At 57.1% G+C, this 16,730-nt stretch overlaps 1 protein-coding gene and 1 long non-coding RNA gene across 3 annotated transcripts; one reads left to right on the top strand and one right to left on the bottom strand.

Annotated features, from left to right (window-relative positions):
- Positions 1 to 6,745: 6,745 nt before the first annotated feature.
- MPC1 (mitochondrial pyruvate carrier 1) lies at positions 6,746 to 12,625 on the bottom strand. 2 transcript variants are annotated; one of them, XM_059699867.1, is made up of 5 exons: positions 12,555 to 12,625; positions 9,851 to 9,854; positions 8,238 to 8,334; positions 7,514 to 7,646; positions 6,746 to 7,217 (listed from the first exon to the last, which is right to left on the bottom strand). In XM_059699867.1, the coding sequence occupies exons 1-5, from the start codon at positions 12,623 to 12,625 to the stop codon at positions 7,193 to 7,195; spliced, it is 330 nt and encodes a 109-aa protein (XP_059555850.1). In that variant the 3' UTR covers positions 6,746 to 7,192. The 2 variants fall into 2 exon arrangements, with proteins under 2 accessions (XP_059555850.1, XP_059555849.1); XM_059699866.1 differs by lacking the exons at positions 9,851 to 9,854; positions 12,555 to 12,625 and adding an exon at positions 9,363 to 9,387.
- On the top strand, positions 9,363 to 15,156 carry LOC132236706 (uncharacterized). Its single transcript, XR_009453339.1, has 3 exons — positions 9,363 to 9,454; positions 12,533 to 13,416; positions 14,208 to 15,156. It is a non-coding gene; the product is annotated as an uncharacterized LOC132236706 (long non-coding RNA).
- The last annotated feature ends 1,574 nt before the right edge of the window (positions 15,157 to 16,730 follow it).

The following is a 16,730-nucleotide window of genomic DNA, read 5'->3' as shown; positions in this document are numbered from 1 at the left end:
CCGCGCACGCATGCGCACGGGGCCCGCCGGCCTGCGCTCTCAGCCCTGGGTGGCGCCCGCTCCGCGGCAGAGCCGTATTCCGCGCTTCCATTGAACTAATCCGTGCGTGGAGGGGCCCGTCCGTGGTCTGCTCAGCCCGCGGGCCCGCGGTTGTGCGCGTCTCTGTTGTGGCTTCACCGGTCAAACGGCCCAGGCTCCGCCCAGGGCCCGCGGGCGGGCAGTTGCGACGCGCTCCGCGGAGAAAACGCGTGTTAAAGGGGCTGCTCTCAGGCCCGAGGTCAATGCTGACGAGTCAGCAACGTGCCGTGAGTGCGGTGTCGTTAACCGCAGACACCGGTTACGGCCGGTTGCGGTGAGGACAGTGACGCGAAGCGAGGCCCGAGGGGTTGGAAGTGCCTGGGCGCCCAGAACCCAGGCGGGCGGGGTGGGTGCCATGTGTATGTTTCATCACTGGCCGTTTACTGTCCCGTCAGCTTGTCCCCATCACTTCTCTGGACACGACAGCAAATCCTACAGAAAGTAGCACAATAGCCTTTCTTCCTTAGGACTGAGGACCCAAATGCTTTGTGAATGAGCAAGTCCGTTGCCTATTAGCAGGTCTGTCGCCATAGTTACCTGACGCTACGTACAGAGGAGCTAGGAAGCTGCACGTGGGCAGGACTGGTTGTCAAGGTGGGGGCGGAAGGAGAACTGGGGGATAATGACTGAGTGAAAAGGAGGAGACAAACCTTTAGGAAAACACAGCCTGGCTCCAACTATGCTTCTCATTTTCCATAGGATCGTTTACGGCATTTCAGTGTTTCTGTGCCCGTCACCCCTAGGCACGGTGACCGGCTCTGACCACCAGAGGCCAGGGGAGGGTGTCCCATGAGGACAGAGGGAGCAGCGTCCCCACACTTCCATCCAAAACAGCAAACCGCGGGGATCACCCGCAGCCCCGTCCTCAGGGACACAGCCACGTGGCTGCGGCCAATGTCAGCTCCGCCTCCGCTGACCCTTCGGGCCTGGCCCCACTCGTGGCCATCTCCACCGGGCAGCCGTGGCCACTAACTGTCATCTCCTCTGCTGAAAACCTGCCGCGAGTCCCTCATTTCCTCCGAATAAAGGCACAGCTGGTCATGACCAGCCCCACTCTTCCCTCCAGCCTCGTGTGCCACATCTTTCTTCTTTTTTAATCCTCACCCGAGGATATTTTTCCATTAATTTTTGAGAGAGAGTAGACGAGAGGGAACAGCAGAGAGAAATATCAATGTGAAAGAAACACATCGGTTGGTAGCCTCCTGCATGCACCCTGCCCAGGGCCCGGGCCGGGGAGGAGCCAGCAACCGAGAAACGTGCCCTTGACCTGAATCAAACTCTGGACCCTTTAGTCCAGAGGCTGACGCTCTATCCACTGAGCAAACTGGCTAGGGCTGCACCACATCTTTCTTCCCACAATACGTGTTTGCACACGTGTGAACATGCAGAGACTCACGTTTGGCCAGACCACCCGCTGAGAGGCTGGAATCCAGGATCCCACCAAGAGGCCTCCGGAAGCTCGGGTCTCGGTTGAAATCCTGCTTCACACCGCCGTGACCCACCTAGCTCCTGCCAGCTTCCGCTCTCGGCCAGCTCCCCTGGACCTGGGGTCTCCCCTGGCCTTCCGGACCTCCTGAGACATGGCCGCGCCGCTGCCCTGGGCCCTGCCACCTGCTGTCCATCCCGAGCGGACCCACCAGCTGCTCAGCCACTGGCCAGTCAGTCATCCCGCTCAACTGCTGACCGCGTCCAGGCCCAACCCCAGGCACAGGGCCTGGCGCGTGACAGACACTCAGCAGGTGCTCCCAGCATGAGTGAGTGAGCAGCAGCAAAGCATAGCCAAGAAGCTGAGACAGACTCCCTCCCCATGGCCACCAGGGTTCCTTGTAGGAGAAAGCAAGTCTTGGTGTCAACCCAGTTACTGCTGAGGGAGTCCGTGTGGCAGCTGCCCAGGCTGGCAGGGTGGGCACACAGATGCCGAGAGCAGGCCCGCCCCACCCTGTGATGGGACTGGCTGGGGACACAGGAAATTCTACTCCCTGGTGGGCCATTTCCCGGAACGCTACAAGGATCTCAGCTGCGTGCCCTGCGAGTCCTTCAGCCCTTCACGTAGGTTTGCTGGTTTCAGCGTGGACTTGTGACTGTTGCTTGGTAACGGGGGGACGTGGTCTTCCTGTCTCGACACCGTCCTCTTCTCCCAGCAAAGAGGGGTGTCCCTCAGGACAGGCCGCATGAATTCAGGTCCCTCGTCTTCACTGCTTTTCCTCTCTTCCCGGGTTCCCGGAGTCTAGCACAGCTGTGGACAAACAACAACGGCCCGCGGGCCGGATCAGCCCGTTTGAAATGAATAAAACTAAAAAAAAAGAAAAGGCCGTACCCTTTTATGTAATGATGTGTACTTTGAATTTATATTAGTTCACACAAACACTCCATCCATGCTTTTGTCCCGGCCCTCCGGTCCAGTTTAAGAACCCATTGTGGCCCTCGAGTCAAAAAGTGTGCCCACCCCTGGGCTAGCACCACATGATGCAGTAGGTGCTCCGGACACATTTCCCCGTGAGTGAATGAGCAAAGGGCTGTAACTCCAGAAGCTCACTGGAAATTATCTTAAAAACCAAAAACCAAACAAACAAACAAAACAAGGGCCCAGGGACACTCAGTGACGTCCTTGCAGGCTTGCAGCTGGTGAGGGGCTGAGCCAGTGACACCCAGATGAACAAACCCTCGTGACCAGAGACTTGGACCGGCCTGGGGGAGGGGGGGGCGGCGGGAGGACCAACGCAGGCAGTCGTCCTGACCTGAAAAGTCTGCTCAGCTGCGTTTCCCACTCAGAAATATTTATGGAGGCACAAGTCGGTTAAGGGTAGGTGTGGGTTTGTTTTTGGGTTTTTTGTTTGTTTGTTTTTTGCATCGGGGTCATTTGTTAATCATGTCTGTAGAGGGGTTGATTAGATAAAAAAAAAAAAACACAGTTTTATAGTCTAAGGCACTTTTCTCAGTCTGCCTTGCCCCGACAAGACATCTGGGAGAGCCGTGAGCTTTTTGTCTTAGCTTCTCGTGTGTGGCAGGAGAGACGGGGTGCTCTACTAAGGAGACTGTGTTTTGAAGAGTGTTTTTACTTAAATGTGTTTGTATTGATTTCAGAGAGGAAGGAGGAGAGAGAAGCATCAATGACAGAGAATCACTGACCGGCTGCCTCCTGCACGCCCCACACGGGGGTGGAGCCTGCAACCCCAGCGTGTGCCCCAGTTTGTAGGTCAATGCTCAGCCACTGAGCACACCCTCGGACTGGAGTGTGTTTCTAGTCCTTACAGGTACCAGGTCAACAACATTTCTCATTTCAGCTTTTAATCCAATGAGGCCACAAGGTGGCGCAGTTTTGTCACAAAATCATTTCCAACCTGGGGAAGGGCCAGTGAGGAGCTGGGGGCCTGCGGGAGGGGCAGGGTGTGCGGGCTCCTGTTCGCCCTGGGGTCTCCCTGCTCCTGGAGGCCCAGGGTGCAGTCTCTTCCTGCAGCCCCGGGGCCTGCCCTGGGAGACCTCAGCTCGCACTGGAAGGGCCGCTACCCCTGAAGACGTGATGGCATCGATTTCATCAGGGTGTAGATTTTATCACAAACTCAAAATATGCCATGTTTGCGGAAACTGACAGGAGCCTTCCCTCCCTGCGTGGCAGCGGTTCTTGCTCTACCTCCTCCCCTTGCCTGTAGTCCAGTCGCCTGCAGTGGAATGCAGCCCGGTCCTGCCAGCAGGGGCTGTGTCGCCCACGTGAGACAGGGCCCTGCAGCTCCAAGGAGGATCGGCTTACACCTCCTCTCCAGTACATTTCCTCTGAGGGCTTGCAGAGCGCAGGCACCGAGGCACCGGCCGGGGCCTCCCCTAGAAGACACGGTTCTGTGATATTGGTAAAAACACTGCCAGGTGCGCGGGCCGCCGCTGCCTTCTCATCGGGAGTTGTGGGCATGAGACCAAGTCCGTTCCTTGTCCGAGGCTGGCGAGAGTCCTTGACTACAAACAGGAACTTCTGAGTGAAGGGGCCGCAGGCAAAGCCCTGAAGAGCCCGCACTTACGTGGCCGCCTCCGCGCACTGTGCCACCTCCTTTTTTAAGTCTACCTCCTTAAAACTCACCCCCTCAAGGAAGAGTGAACACTGACTCCTCAGGTGAGGAGAACGGGACCGAGAGAAGTAGTTGGATTTAGAAGATGTTAGCCCTGGTATGAAAATACAGTATGGCAGGAAGAAAATGCAGATATCATTTTTATTTAAAGAGAAAAGTTGTAGCTTAAAAAGGGGCACAAGACAAAACTTTCCCATCAGGACAAGACTGAACATTTCAACTCTGTAGGTGGTAACAGGACCAGAAATTAGACAGTGAACAGCAGAGGTGAGTGAGTGGCCAGAAGTCCTCAGCGCAGAGAGTGACGGGGACTGGAACTCGGACGGGGCTGCTCAGGTGGCCCTGTCGCCTCGACTGCCCGGGAGGCGGACCTCGGGGATCTGTGCTAGGGGCACTGCCAGCAGCCGCCCCTTCTCGGGACTTCCTGACAATGGCAGCCAGCTCCACTCGGAAAGTGCTTACACAACAGAGTCTACGGTTACCTTCTGTGCACTTGGAACTATTACAGGAACTTGCGCGCTTCAGACACTGAACGGGCAGGAAGCAACGCCCTTCTGGCACCACGAGCCCGCGTGGTGGTGCAAGGACCATTCCCCAGGCCTGGCCAGAGCCCCAGGGAACAGCTTCGTGTTGGGGTGAGGCAGGCAGTGGGCAGGAGGCCTCCAGCTGGTGTGGGGACAAGAGGAACTCTCAAAGATACCCACGTCTCTAGGAGACTGAGCCCGGCACACCCCAGAAGACAGAGCAGGAGGAGCGGCCCAGGACCGCCTGGCGCCCAGCCGCTGAAGGAATGACATGGGAGCCGAAAGAAGAATCATCGTAGCTGACAAAAACGCATGGTCTTGCCCTGGCTGGGTGGCTCACTTGGTTGGGGTGTCATCCTATCCACCAACAGGATGCGGGTGTGACTTCTGGTCAGGGCACACACCTGGGCTGTGGATTCGATCCCTGAGCAGGGCGCACACTAGAGACAACCTATCGATGTTTCTCTCTCATCGATGTTCCTCGCTTTCTCTCTCCCTCTCCAAAATCAGTAACACACCTTCGGGTGAGAATTTAAAACAACACATTAAGTCTATAAAAAGTCATGAGTTTATTATCATGCTCAAGAGAAAAAGCCAGAAAAAATTCAAAATAGTTACAATGGCAGCCGGCGTCCTCCCCTCCCCGAGGCACCAACCTGCCGAGCCTCAGTCCGGTCCCGGCTTTGCTTCTGACCGGCCCTGGTGTCCGCGTCTCTTCCAGACCTTGGACAGGACATGCTTCGAGGAAGCCGCCTGCTGGCATGTGGGGTGTCAGGACCGCAGCTGGAACTGCGCCTGCTGCTTCCTTTCTCGCGACTGTCTGTCCCCGCTTGGTGCACACTGTCTGAGAAATCTTAGTGAAAAGGTGGAGAAGACGGAGCGACTGAACGCAGCCTGGGGAGCGAGCAGCAGCCGGTTCCTGCGTGGGCGGTGGGAGGGCCTAAACCAGCCGTGCGAAGGGCATTGCGAAACAAGAGGCCCTTGACCAGCTTCCTGCCGGGCCGCGCACCGCGGGCAGCGGGCCGCTCGGTGCCAGGACTCGGCGGCCCTGGCGGGGCAGGAAGTGCTTTGCAATCGTCACCTCGTCCCTGAGCCCATTACAGCGCGGGAGCCAGCACGGCACCTCCGCGCGGACATCGGTGTCCATCCGCCTGGACGGCTCCTGTGCCTTCCAGCTCTCTCCTACTTGTTTGAAAGGGAGAGCACGGCGAGCGTTGGGTCACGTTTGCAGAGGAGGTTCTCTGGGTAGTTTAGTTCTGAGCCTGGCCTTCTGGGCCGTGAGCAGGCCAGGTGGCGCCGACCCCACCCTCGCTTCCACACCACGGTTCCCAGGATCTGGGGGATGGACGGCGCCCTGTTCTCCATCCCCCAGCCCTAGGGAGCCTCAGGTGTGCGCAGCTCTCGCAGGGACCGGACACTTACAGGTGTGGCGCCGGGACACTTCCCACGTGTCTAGGAGATGGAGCAGGAGGAGCCACCCAGGACCTCCCGCCGCCCGGCCACGGAGCGAGGTCCGCTGTTCGGTCAGTCTCCTGTGCCAGTGGCCAGCACTTCGCTGCCGGCTGCCCAGGTGTCCCCTTGTGCTAGTGACAGACAGCGGAGACGGTCATTTTAAAGCAGCCAAGAAACTTCCATCGAAAAGAGAAAAGGCGCCGGGCCTGCTCTGGGAGAGCGCTTTGCAGGCCAGCGGGTGCGGGTGAAGTAAGGAGCCGCGGGCCACGCGCACCCTCCACGCTGTCTCCCCACGCTCACCCTGTGGCAGCAGGATCGCCACCAAGCCCCCGGGTCCCCGCCCACCCAGAGGCCCCTCCTCTCCCTGGTGCCTAGCACAGTGCCCCTGCTCCTGTGCGGCCAGGGACTGCGGCCCCGAGGGACACTGCCCAGCTCTGATCCCCTCAGGGAACCTCCGGGGCATCTTCAGGGCAGCACTGGGGCGTTTCTAACGTGGCCCATGAGAAAGCCGTCTGACCACTCGGAGGACGGCACCTCCCTCGGCACTGGGGAGGGAGTCCCCGTGATGCCGATCCTTGTGCTGCAGGGACACAGTCCTGCGGTTCCTTAAAAACACGGCAAGGCATTTCGTCATTCTCACTGACAAATATTTAAGTCATTTATTGCCGTTAAGTCACAGCATTTCAGAATACACACTGCATGGAAAGGGACACGCTTCAGACCCTGGGGTGAGCCCTGAAGGGTGTAGCTGGGGTTGTCTCATGGTTGTTACGGAACAAGCCAGAGCTCTGAGCACCCAGGTCTGAGGGTCGCAGGCTTTGTTCTCTTCCATTGCGCGTTCAGCAAATTGTAACAGATAACACGGCCTCAGAGAAAGCATCGCTGGGATCACGGAATGACTGCCTGTGTGACGGCTGGTTAGGGGGAGGAGGAGAGTAGTCAGTACTTGGGAGGCAGTGGGGCGGGTCAGGGGCTCAGGGGCTCTCGCTGTGGGTGGAAATGGTTGGGTTAGTAACACAGCACTCAGCGGGTCTTCCTCAGCAGGGCGTCCTGTCCTGATGACGGAGCCTCCCTGCCCGGTCACGCTGCTGCCTTCTTATTCATGCTGCAGGGAGACAAGGACAGGGAGTGTCACTGCCACCGCAGGGCCGGAGGCTTTCAGAAGCCCTCACCCAGCAGCCGTTCCCACTCCCAATGTGATGGAGACACCCCGTCCCCGTTGTAGTCAGTGCATCTGCACAGCGTGGCGGTAATGCCCAGGCACGGTTTCACACTCAGCAGCACAGCTTTCTCAGAACGGGTTTCACATCCATCTGCACTCACTCATGGCCCAAATGCCCAAGACAGGACCGGGCCCGCTCTCCCCTCCATCAGCAAAGAGGACGAGCTGGCGCTGCTTACTTGTATTTGATGAGCCGCCCGCCCTGGATGAGCTGGGCCACCTCGTTGGTGGCGTGGCACACAAACAGGAGCCAGTTGCGAGGCTGCACCTTGTAGGCAAATCTCATGAACGTCAGAGAGTAACAGCAGAGGGCTGCAACACCAAGCAGAGGGGAGCAATGACTCACGGTTCAGAGACCTGGTGTGGGAGGGACCCCAGATCCACCGGCACCAGCCTGAGCCAACCAGAGAAGCTCTTCCGCTAAGACTGTGACGGGAGGTAAATCCTGGCGGAAAGGCACCAGGAGTGGGAAGCTCAGCAGATACCAGACTCTCCCGGTGGGTACTGTCACCACCTGAACATTTTAAGGATGGGGTGTCGGAGGGAGGTAGGGGGCACCTGAGTCCCAGCCACGGTCCTGTCCCCTCGAGTCGTTCAGTCCCTCACCTGCAGGAACTGCTTTGTCATCCTCGCAACAGCTTTACGGTCAAATATCAGGGTTTCAAGTCAATGTCAGAAAGCGTTTTCCGACCACGCCCCAGAGGACACCTTCAGCTGGGAGCAGTCAGCCCGCCAGCTAGCGGGCTCCAGGGCTCCCAAGGCAGCATTTCAGAGCCACCTGCCTGTCCTCCTGTGAGGGGGGATGCCATTTCCTAAGTGACTGTCCTGTCCAGAGCTGCACTGGGGAGCTGTTTATGCTAATGATGTGGGGAAAGGCCGCAGGTGTTCAGAGCACACACTCACCAAACGTCATCCGCCCACTGATAATCTCCGGAGACTTTTTCATGTCATTGATGGCGGCGATGGGGAGACCCCAGTTGGCTACTGGGCCCCAGAAGTGCTGTGGGAAGACAGGAGGGAAGGAAGGGAGAGGAGAAGTGAAGGCGGAGCTGTGAACAGCTGGGCTTCTTACTTCGTCGGTGTGAGCCTTAGGAAACAAATCCCCGAGCTCAGGCTGGGCTCACTGGTCAACCGGTGAGGAGTGTGCCTATGAGTCAGCAGTTCTTACAAGGTGAGCTCAAAGCCAGGAAGGACTGGCAGTTTCCCAAGTCCTGACCAGCTTTCAGAGGTCAGCCGAGTCACCTGACTGTCCCATTCAGAGCACTTCACAGTGAGATGAACTTCTCACACAATTCAGTCTTGCCATAACTTAAAACCTGTGATAACTATTCTCCATAATTTAATGCTTAAATCATCAAAACTTCTTTTTCAAATTTTCATTGACATCTTTTAATATGCAGACCCTAAACTGGATACTTTCTCTGAAGAAAGGAACTTTAATAAGGGAAATTTCTTTGGGCTCATGTGAGCTATTTTAAGATCTCAGAACCTGGAAATCTACACACAAGAGTCCCAGATATTAAGATTGGAAAATAGCCCTAGCTGGTGTGGCTCAGTGGGTAGAGCGTCGGCCTGCGGACTGAAGGGTCCCGGGTTTGATTCCGGTCAAGGGCACGGGCCCGGGTCACAGGCTCCATCTCCGGTAGGGAGCCCGCAGGAGGCAGCTGATCGATAATTCTCTGTCATCACTGATGTTTCCATCTCTCCCTCTCCCTTTCTCTCTGAAATAAAAATAGATATTTTTTAAAAGATTGGAAAATACTTGTAAAATAATAGCAACTTCTATTTTTAAAATGGACCAACAGCTTTTCATTTTATAACCATGGGGCCGTCCCAGGACACCAATGTTCAGCTGCCCATTTTAACAGCCAACTCAGGTGTGGAGTGATGAGTGAGGGCTGCACGTGACAGGTTCTGGGAGGCAGGGCGTGCACTGTGGCCGTGAGCATGACCGGCACTTAAACACATCTCTTATAAAGTCCCTGAAAGGTAAAAGTAACTTTCACACTAGCTGACTAAGGTACCTACCTCAGCAAGTTTAATACGCGCTTTCTAACTAGGGCAAGGCTCTCGTGCTCGCGTCCCTTTTTAAAGTACGTTAGTCTATGCTCTAGCAGATAGTCACCATAATGTCTAGAAAAAGAAGGAATTTCATGATAAATATTTGAAAGGAAAAAATTAACATATTTTGGATTAAATGGGAAAATACTTCTATTTCATTATAAATTCGTAACTTGGGTTAAAGAACATCCACACGAATGAAGTGCCGTGACCTGGCTACTGACTGGGTGGAGTCTGTGCCGCCAGCAGCCAGGCTCTGTGCCCACTGCTACCAGCGAGGCCGGCCCCTGGGGCCTGCAGAGGCGGGACTCTAGGAGGGACCAGAGGGCGCCCTCAGCCCGCTCCCCCCGCCCTGGTGCTAGTCCCACTACCTCCAGCAAAGGGGTCTGCTGTCCCTAACTCTGTTGATGCAGGATCTGCAACAGCCTGAAGTGACGGAGGAAGGATTTTCTTACCGTGCTGTTTTGTGGGAAATCACCGAGGTTCGGACGGGGACATGAAAAGAAAAAGAAGGAGAAGGTCAGGCGTTTTCAGAGGCGGGTCCCCCGAGCCACCTGGGCCTCAGTGCGCAGTCTCGGCGCTGGGGCTGCGGGGTGGGCAGCTCGGTTCAAGTCTAGTGACATTTCTAATAACAACTTGGACCTAATGAAATTAAACCTTAATTTTATTAAAAAAAAAACACGTGTGATCCTTAGAGGGCGCCAATAGAAACATAATGCAATTCACAAGTAGGAGCCACATATGCAATCTAAACATTTCTAAAAGGAAACACAGAAGTTAGTTTTATTAAGTTTATTTATTCCCACATGTCCAACGTCCTTCCATCTGAACACACAGCCAGTGGCGATGCCTGAGTGCGGTATCCTGTGCTCTATTTTGTGCCGTGTCTGAGACGCGGCGTGTGTTGACGGGGCACCTGTGGGGACCGGCCACATTTCAGGGGCTCGTGGCTCTCACCCCACACAGCACGGGCTTACAGGGGCCGTTCCTTAGAAAATGACGAGCTGGAGAGAAGCACACGGCTGCAGTTTTATCAACAACAAACGTCCCACTTTCACGGACTAAGGTTATCACCGAATGAAGCCCTAGGAAGAGGCGTAATGTTATTTCTGTTTACCACTGAGAGGCAGGGACCTGCAGCGGTGCCTTCCACTCACAAGGCATTCAAAGAAATAGTTATTGGAAGGCAGCTATGCTCACCACTATACCACCAACGCCGCAGAAATAGTTATTGAATAAATGAATAGGAAAAACCTTCAATGTCAACTGAACCGTTTTCCCCAACGCTAAGCTTCAGCCCATTTGGAATATATGGAAAGTTCCATAGCGAATGCCTTTTATTTCTGAAATGGCAATTCTTCTTGCCAGGATACAGCTTAATTGTTCTGTGAAGGCAGAATCTTAAAGTTTACCCACGGAACGAGTTGTTGAAATACTGATAAAATCTCCCATAGACGCGCGCCCCACACTTCCAGAGCTTTTGGTCAGAGACTGTAGCGGTTCGAGTTTACAGCATGAATTGTTGGCTGACGGAGCTGAGCAGGTTCTGCTACGAAATATCAGCAGAAGCCTAATGAGCTGTGCCTCAGGCGTCACAGCAAGTCCTCGGGACAGCGACAGCGCTTCCCGGGTGGGGGTTGGGGGGGTTAGCGGGGGCAGCCACGGGCCACGCTCCGGACACGTCTCGGCTCCTGGTCTGAACACAGGCCTCGTACTGAGCTACATGTTAGCAACAACGCATTTCCTGGCCCTCCAAAAACGTTTCAGAAGAGGCAGTGCCGACCATCTAGAATGCCATCTTGGAGCTACTTTAGTTTTCCATCAGGACTCTCCCTGCACGTGCAATAGTTCCAGGTCTACCCTGGCTCACAACAGGTGGCTTCAGTAAACACAAGGTGCCGGCGGCTGAAGCCAGCGCAGCGAGCTGTTCGTGCAGCAGAACTCGCTGGGAGCCCATGGGTGTTGGTCCTCCGCAGGGCAGGGCTGAAAATCAGCGTAACGCCGCCCGCCCCGCAACTCCCTACCCGATGGCCCTCACACTGTTCACCCACCGTTACCTTCATCTGCCACATAAGGCGGACCGAGCTGGACCGGGCCAGACTGGGCCCGGAGTCCGGTGCCTCTTCCAGCGAGGCCTCCACTGGCCGCAGGCCTTCTGAGTGCCCATTTCCTGGGCAGCATTCGCATGTGCGCGGCCCCTCCTCAGACCTGCGCCCGCCAGGAGGTGGGCATGAGGGACGTGGAGAAGGAAATTCCTGCCCGCAGACGCGGTTCAATCCGGTTCAATCCGAAAGCCCTGCACACGGACGCCTGGCAGCCACACCGTGAACCCGCTGCTGCCAGGAACGCAGGAAGAACTAGTTCCCCAACAAACGCAGCGCCAAACCTGGACCGGGAGGCGCGGAGGGGAGGGGTCCGCTGCACAGGGCGCTCAGCACACTGCGGCAGCAAAAAAACACACAAAAACATGCACTCACACAAGCGGGCCCCTGGGCGCGCACTGAGGGGGTCCCCCCCCCGCCCCGCGCCTCCCCGGGGGCACCAGGAGCGTCCTCAGCGCCTCCGGGCACGGACGGCGCCAGGCCCGGAGTTAGAGGGAGGCGGCCCAGGTGCCCGCGGGGACCTCCCCCGGGCACTCGCCCCCGGCAGCCACGCGGCGCCGTCCCCGGGAGCCGCGCGGGCACTCACTAGTCCCGGTGCCCCCAACGCGCAGCGCAGCGCGGCTTCCCGGCGGCAGGGGGTGGGGAGACGCGGCGGCCTCGCCGGGCAGGGGGACCGGGCGCGGGGAGCCCTCCGCTCCCGACGGGAAGGGCAGGGCCACCGGGGAGCGGAGAGAGACACGCCGGTCCTCCGCCGCGCGGTCCGACCCGGGGCCGCAGACTCGCGCTTGAGGACATTTTGGATTTCACTCCCGCCTACGCGCGGACGCCAAGTCGGTGAGATGACAACAGGGAGAGGCGGCCTCGGCCGCACATTCGTCCCGGCTGCAGGCCCTTCCCGGCCGCGCGCCGCCCCGGGCGTCTCCCCCGCGCGCCCCGGCTCACCCCGGTGCACCGGGCGGCAGGTGCAGAGGGGAGCCCCCGCCCCGCTGTCCGAGCCCTCGGCCCCTGCGCCCCCGCCCGGCCCTCCTCCCGGAGCTCGCGTCGCGGCCGGGCTCACCTCATGAGGTAGTCCCGGAAGTCCTTGCTCCGGACATAGTCCGCCGCCTTGCGCACCAGCGCGCCCGCCATGGCCGTGCCGCACGCAGGCCGCCGTCGCCGCCGCCACTCGGAGCCCCGCAGCCAGGCCCAGCGGACAGAGGGGACACACGCCGCCCGCCGCCCGCGTCACGACAGCTCGGCCCCGCCTTACGGCCGCCGGCGCTCGGCCAATGGGAGGGCTCGGGGCGGGAGGCGGCCAGCGGATTGGCCCGCGCGCGCCGCACACCTTCTCCCCGCCCCCCGGGCGCTCGGGGGCGGGGCCTCTGCCGTAAACTGGCCGGACCTGGCGGCGACTGGCGGGCGGTTGCTAGGGGGTTGCTGGGCGGTGACACTCGGGCGGCGTCCGCTCAAGGGCACGGCGCCCGCCTCTCCGGTCCCCGCACCGTCCCCGGTCCCCCCCCCCCCGTCCGCCCCGCGCTGCCGCCAAGTCCACGCAGGCCCCGGCGTGCGAGGGACCTGGAGCCACAGGGTTCGGCGGGGCGGTTTCTGTTGTTCAGGGTTAATTTTTGTGTTTGATTCTCCATCCGGGCCTCCGTGTGGGTGACTCGGGCATTGGAGACGCTGCAGGGACGGTCTTGGCCCAGGAGCATCGCCTGGGGGACGGTGACTCGGGCGCGTGTTCACATTGGTGATGGGCCAGCACGCGCGGCTCTAGAGCCACAGCCTCCCGGACGGCGGGTGTGCGGTGTCCCGCGATGCACGCCCTCCCGGCGCACCAACTGGGAGCTGCGGGCGCCCCTCCCGCGGGGAGAGCGAGGTGGTCCCGGTGCCTCCGGTCCTGTCGAGGGGACGCTGTGCAGCAGCAGCAAGAAGAGGCCTCGGTGTGTGCCGGGAGCCAGTCCATCCTTGCTGTTTCAAGGGACCTGGCATATATGGCATACGGTTCTTAATATATTTGCTCACCTTCTTGGCGCTGTGTTTTAACCAAGGTCACCTCTCAGAGAAAGGTTGTTTCCCCAGGTAGGGATTTTCCCCTGAAGTTAGGGAGGGAATAAAACCCCTCAACTAAGTGCCAGGCGGGTAATTAATCACTTTAACTACGAACAATCATGCTTAAGCTGCATAATCTTTACTCCCTGGAATGGAGATAAGAAACGCCCTAACCTTTGTAATAGAGATTGATAGGATTGAATCAACTGGTATAAATACAGATGTAACTAGACAGCAAGACACAGAACTTAGGAGACAGGGCTTGGAAGACAGGACCAAGAGAGACAGAGCCTAGGCACAGAACCTACACAGAACATTCTCTAGAGACAGAAGAACTTCGCTGGAGAGAGCATGCCGGAGGATCCTGGACAGGGACTGGCCTCGGAGCCTGGAGGCGGAGCCTGGCGAGAGAGCATGGCAGGGGATCCTGGACTGAACCTGACTGCGGAGATTGGCAGGAGAGCCTGACTAGAACCTGGTGACTGAACCTGACTGGAGAACCTGGACAGAACCTGGCTGGAGATCCTAAGCAGAACCTCTCTGGAGATCGAGACCAGAACTTGGCTGGAGATCCTGGCTAGGCTGCTGATCAACTGAACGCTGTCTCCGTGTCATTCCTTCTTCGCCGACTCCGTCTACGCCTTTGGGAACCCCTGGACCTGCTGGGGTTGGACCCCGGCAGGTGTGCGCCGGGGCGACCGTTACGTTCACCGGAAAAGCGTCCAGGCGCAGAACGGTGTCGGATATGCTGCTCGCGTGTGCACAGGGACAATGACAGGAGACAGCAGACCGGAGAAACGTCGGGGCTAAGGAGGGTTACAGGTTCGAGGGATGCGGGAAAGGCCTCACCTACCCTCCTGCTCCCTCTGGCGTTGGTAGGATGAGCAGGTGTTCGCTCTTAACAAATAAATGCGCTAAAGAAGGAGAACTGCTTTTTAGAACTAAAACAGCAGGTCGCTGATTCAATCCGAATCGTGTTCTGCGGGGATCGCCCCGGGTCAGCCTGGCCTTGGTCTGTGAGTCCCGGGCTGGACACTGCAGCCTCCTGGCAGCGCCGGGAAGGTGGGCACAGCCCCGGTGCTTCCCGGGAGGTGGAGTGGACGCCCTCAAGGGAGGCAAAGGGGTTTGATGATTAACAATGGTAACAGGTGCCTCCTGTTGACCCGTAGGCACTTGTACACCGTTTCTCCTCCTATCAACCCAGGAGGGGGGTGTAAGAAACTGCTTGGCTTCCTGGATAAAAACCAAACTGCTCCCCCTCCCCCCACAAACAAACACGCAGACAAAACCACACCAAACTTCCCCTGCGAGATTGGCGGGCGGAGAGGGCCTCTCGTAGGCCTGTGATCATCTCTGATGTTGAGCAGCCGTCTCCTGAGCGGTGTTCAGCTGGACAAAAGGCTTTCTAAGAGCAGAAATTCCTATAATAGGAAAAACCGTGACCTGTGAAGCGGGTGTAAGCATGATGTTCAATGTTGAGTTTACATTTCCGGGCAGAAATTAAATGAAAGAAGGCAGACATGAGGGAGCCTGTATGGTGGGATTCCACGTGTGTGAATGTCCAGAGTACACAGTCCACGGACGCAGGAAATAGAGGGGGGCTGCCTGTGGCCGGGGGGAGCTGGGGAGTCGGCACTGACCGCCGGCACGCGCTGTCCTCCTGGGCGATGGAGACGGCCTGACGGTGGTTGTACAACTTCGTGAATATGCTAAACGCCATCCAATTACACACTGAAGGGGGTGAATTAGATGCTATGGAATTATATCTCATAAAAGTTACATTGAAACACTTTTTTATATTTTATTGATTTTTTACAGAAAGGAAGGGAGAGGGATAGAGAGTTAGAAACATCGAAGAGAGAAACATCCATCAGCTGCCTCTTGCACACACACACACACACACACACACACACACACACCCCTTACTGGGGATGTGCCCGCAACCAAGGTACATGCCTTTGACCAGTATCGAGCTTGGGACCCTTCAGTCTGCAGGCCGACGCTCTATCCCAGTGGTTCTCAACCTTCCTAATGCTGCGACCCTTTAATATAGTTCCTCATGTTGTGGTGACCCCCAATTTCATTGTTACAAATTGAACATAATTAAAGCATAGTGATTAATCACAAAAACAATATGTAATTACATATGTGTTTTCCGATGGTCTTAGGCGACCCTGGTGAAAGGGTCATTCAGGTTGAGAACCACTGCTCTATCTGCTGCGCCAAATCGGTTAGGGCTACTTTAAAAAACTTAACAGTAATTTTTTTTAAAACCTCAAAAAGGTGCATAGAAAAGCAAATAACCCCTGAGACGCTGCCATGATCAGGGCGCTGACTCCCTGCTGTTTCTGCGAGAGCAGTAGCTGTGTGAACTGTCTCAGGCAGCCTCGGGCGGAGGAGTCTTCAGGGCAAGCCCAGCGAGTGAGGAAGGAGGGAGGGTAGGAGGGGAAGAAGCCAGGTGGCAGTCCCTGAGAGGGACCGATTCGGACGGATCACGGGATGGATGCTACGAGCACTGAGGGCTTGCGGGGGCCCGGGTGCTACGGGCAGCAGAGGCCCCCCGGGGTCACTCACGGATTGACAGGGAGGGACCCGCTGATGACGGCGGGGTGTCTCCTGGAGCGGTGCGACATCAAGTACACAGCAGGGACCTGAATCCAATTGAACCTGTAGCTCCGCCCCAGGTCCCAGGAATGAAAGGGTGAGAGGAACTAACCCAAAGATGGGACCTGTCCGGGAGGGAGCATTGGAGAGGACACAGGGGGACGGAGCCCTCTGGGCCACACGCCCAGGGCACTGACCATCCGGATGGACGCAGCCCAGAGGAAACCTAACGGGAGCCGCTGCCGAATGCGAGGCTTCCGTAGCCACGTTAAAACGTAAAAGGAAACAGGTGGAATTGATTTCACTCGTCTAGTCCAAACCATCTATGGCAGTGGTTCTCAACCTTGGCTGCACATTAGAATCACCAGGGAATCTTTTTAAAATCCTGATTTCTGGGCCCCATCCTCCGGAAATTCTGTTTCTTTGTTATGGGGTGGGGCCACAACATTAGTAACAAAGAAACAGAATTTCCAGAGGATGGGGCCCAGAAATCAGGATTTTAAAAAGATTCCCAGGTGATTCTAATGTGCAGCCAAGGTTGAGAACCACTGATCTAAGATGTTATTTCAATATGTAACCAACATAAAAGTTATTATTGAAA

This window comes from Myotis daubentonii, chromosome 6 (assembly GCF_963259705.1).
Source record: "Myotis daubentonii chromosome 6, mMyoDau2.1, whole genome shotgun sequence".
Taxonomy (NCBI): domain Eukaryota; kingdom Metazoa; phylum Chordata; class Mammalia; order Chiroptera; family Vespertilionidae; genus Myotis; species Myotis daubentonii.
The sequence above is the reverse complement of the archived record's forward strand: the minus strand, read 5'-3'. Positions and strand labels throughout refer to the sequence as shown.

What these genes read in the sequence shown, in the direction of transcription:
- MPC1 (XM_059699867.1), bottom strand. Translation starts at nt 12,625, where the DNA reads ATGGCGGGCGCGCTGGTGCGCAAGGCGGCGGACTATGTCCGGAGCAAG. An exon ending in CAGTGGGCGGATGACGTTTG is followed by an intron (nt 7,647 to 8,237) that starts GTGAGTGTGTGC and finishes TTGGTGTTGCAG; the next exon opens with CCCTCTGCTGTTACTCTCTG. An exon ending in GGGCGGCTCATCAAATACAA is followed by an intron (nt 7,218 to 7,513) that starts GTAAGCAGCGCC and finishes GTCTCCCTGCAG; the next exon opens with CATGAATAAGAAGGCAGCAG.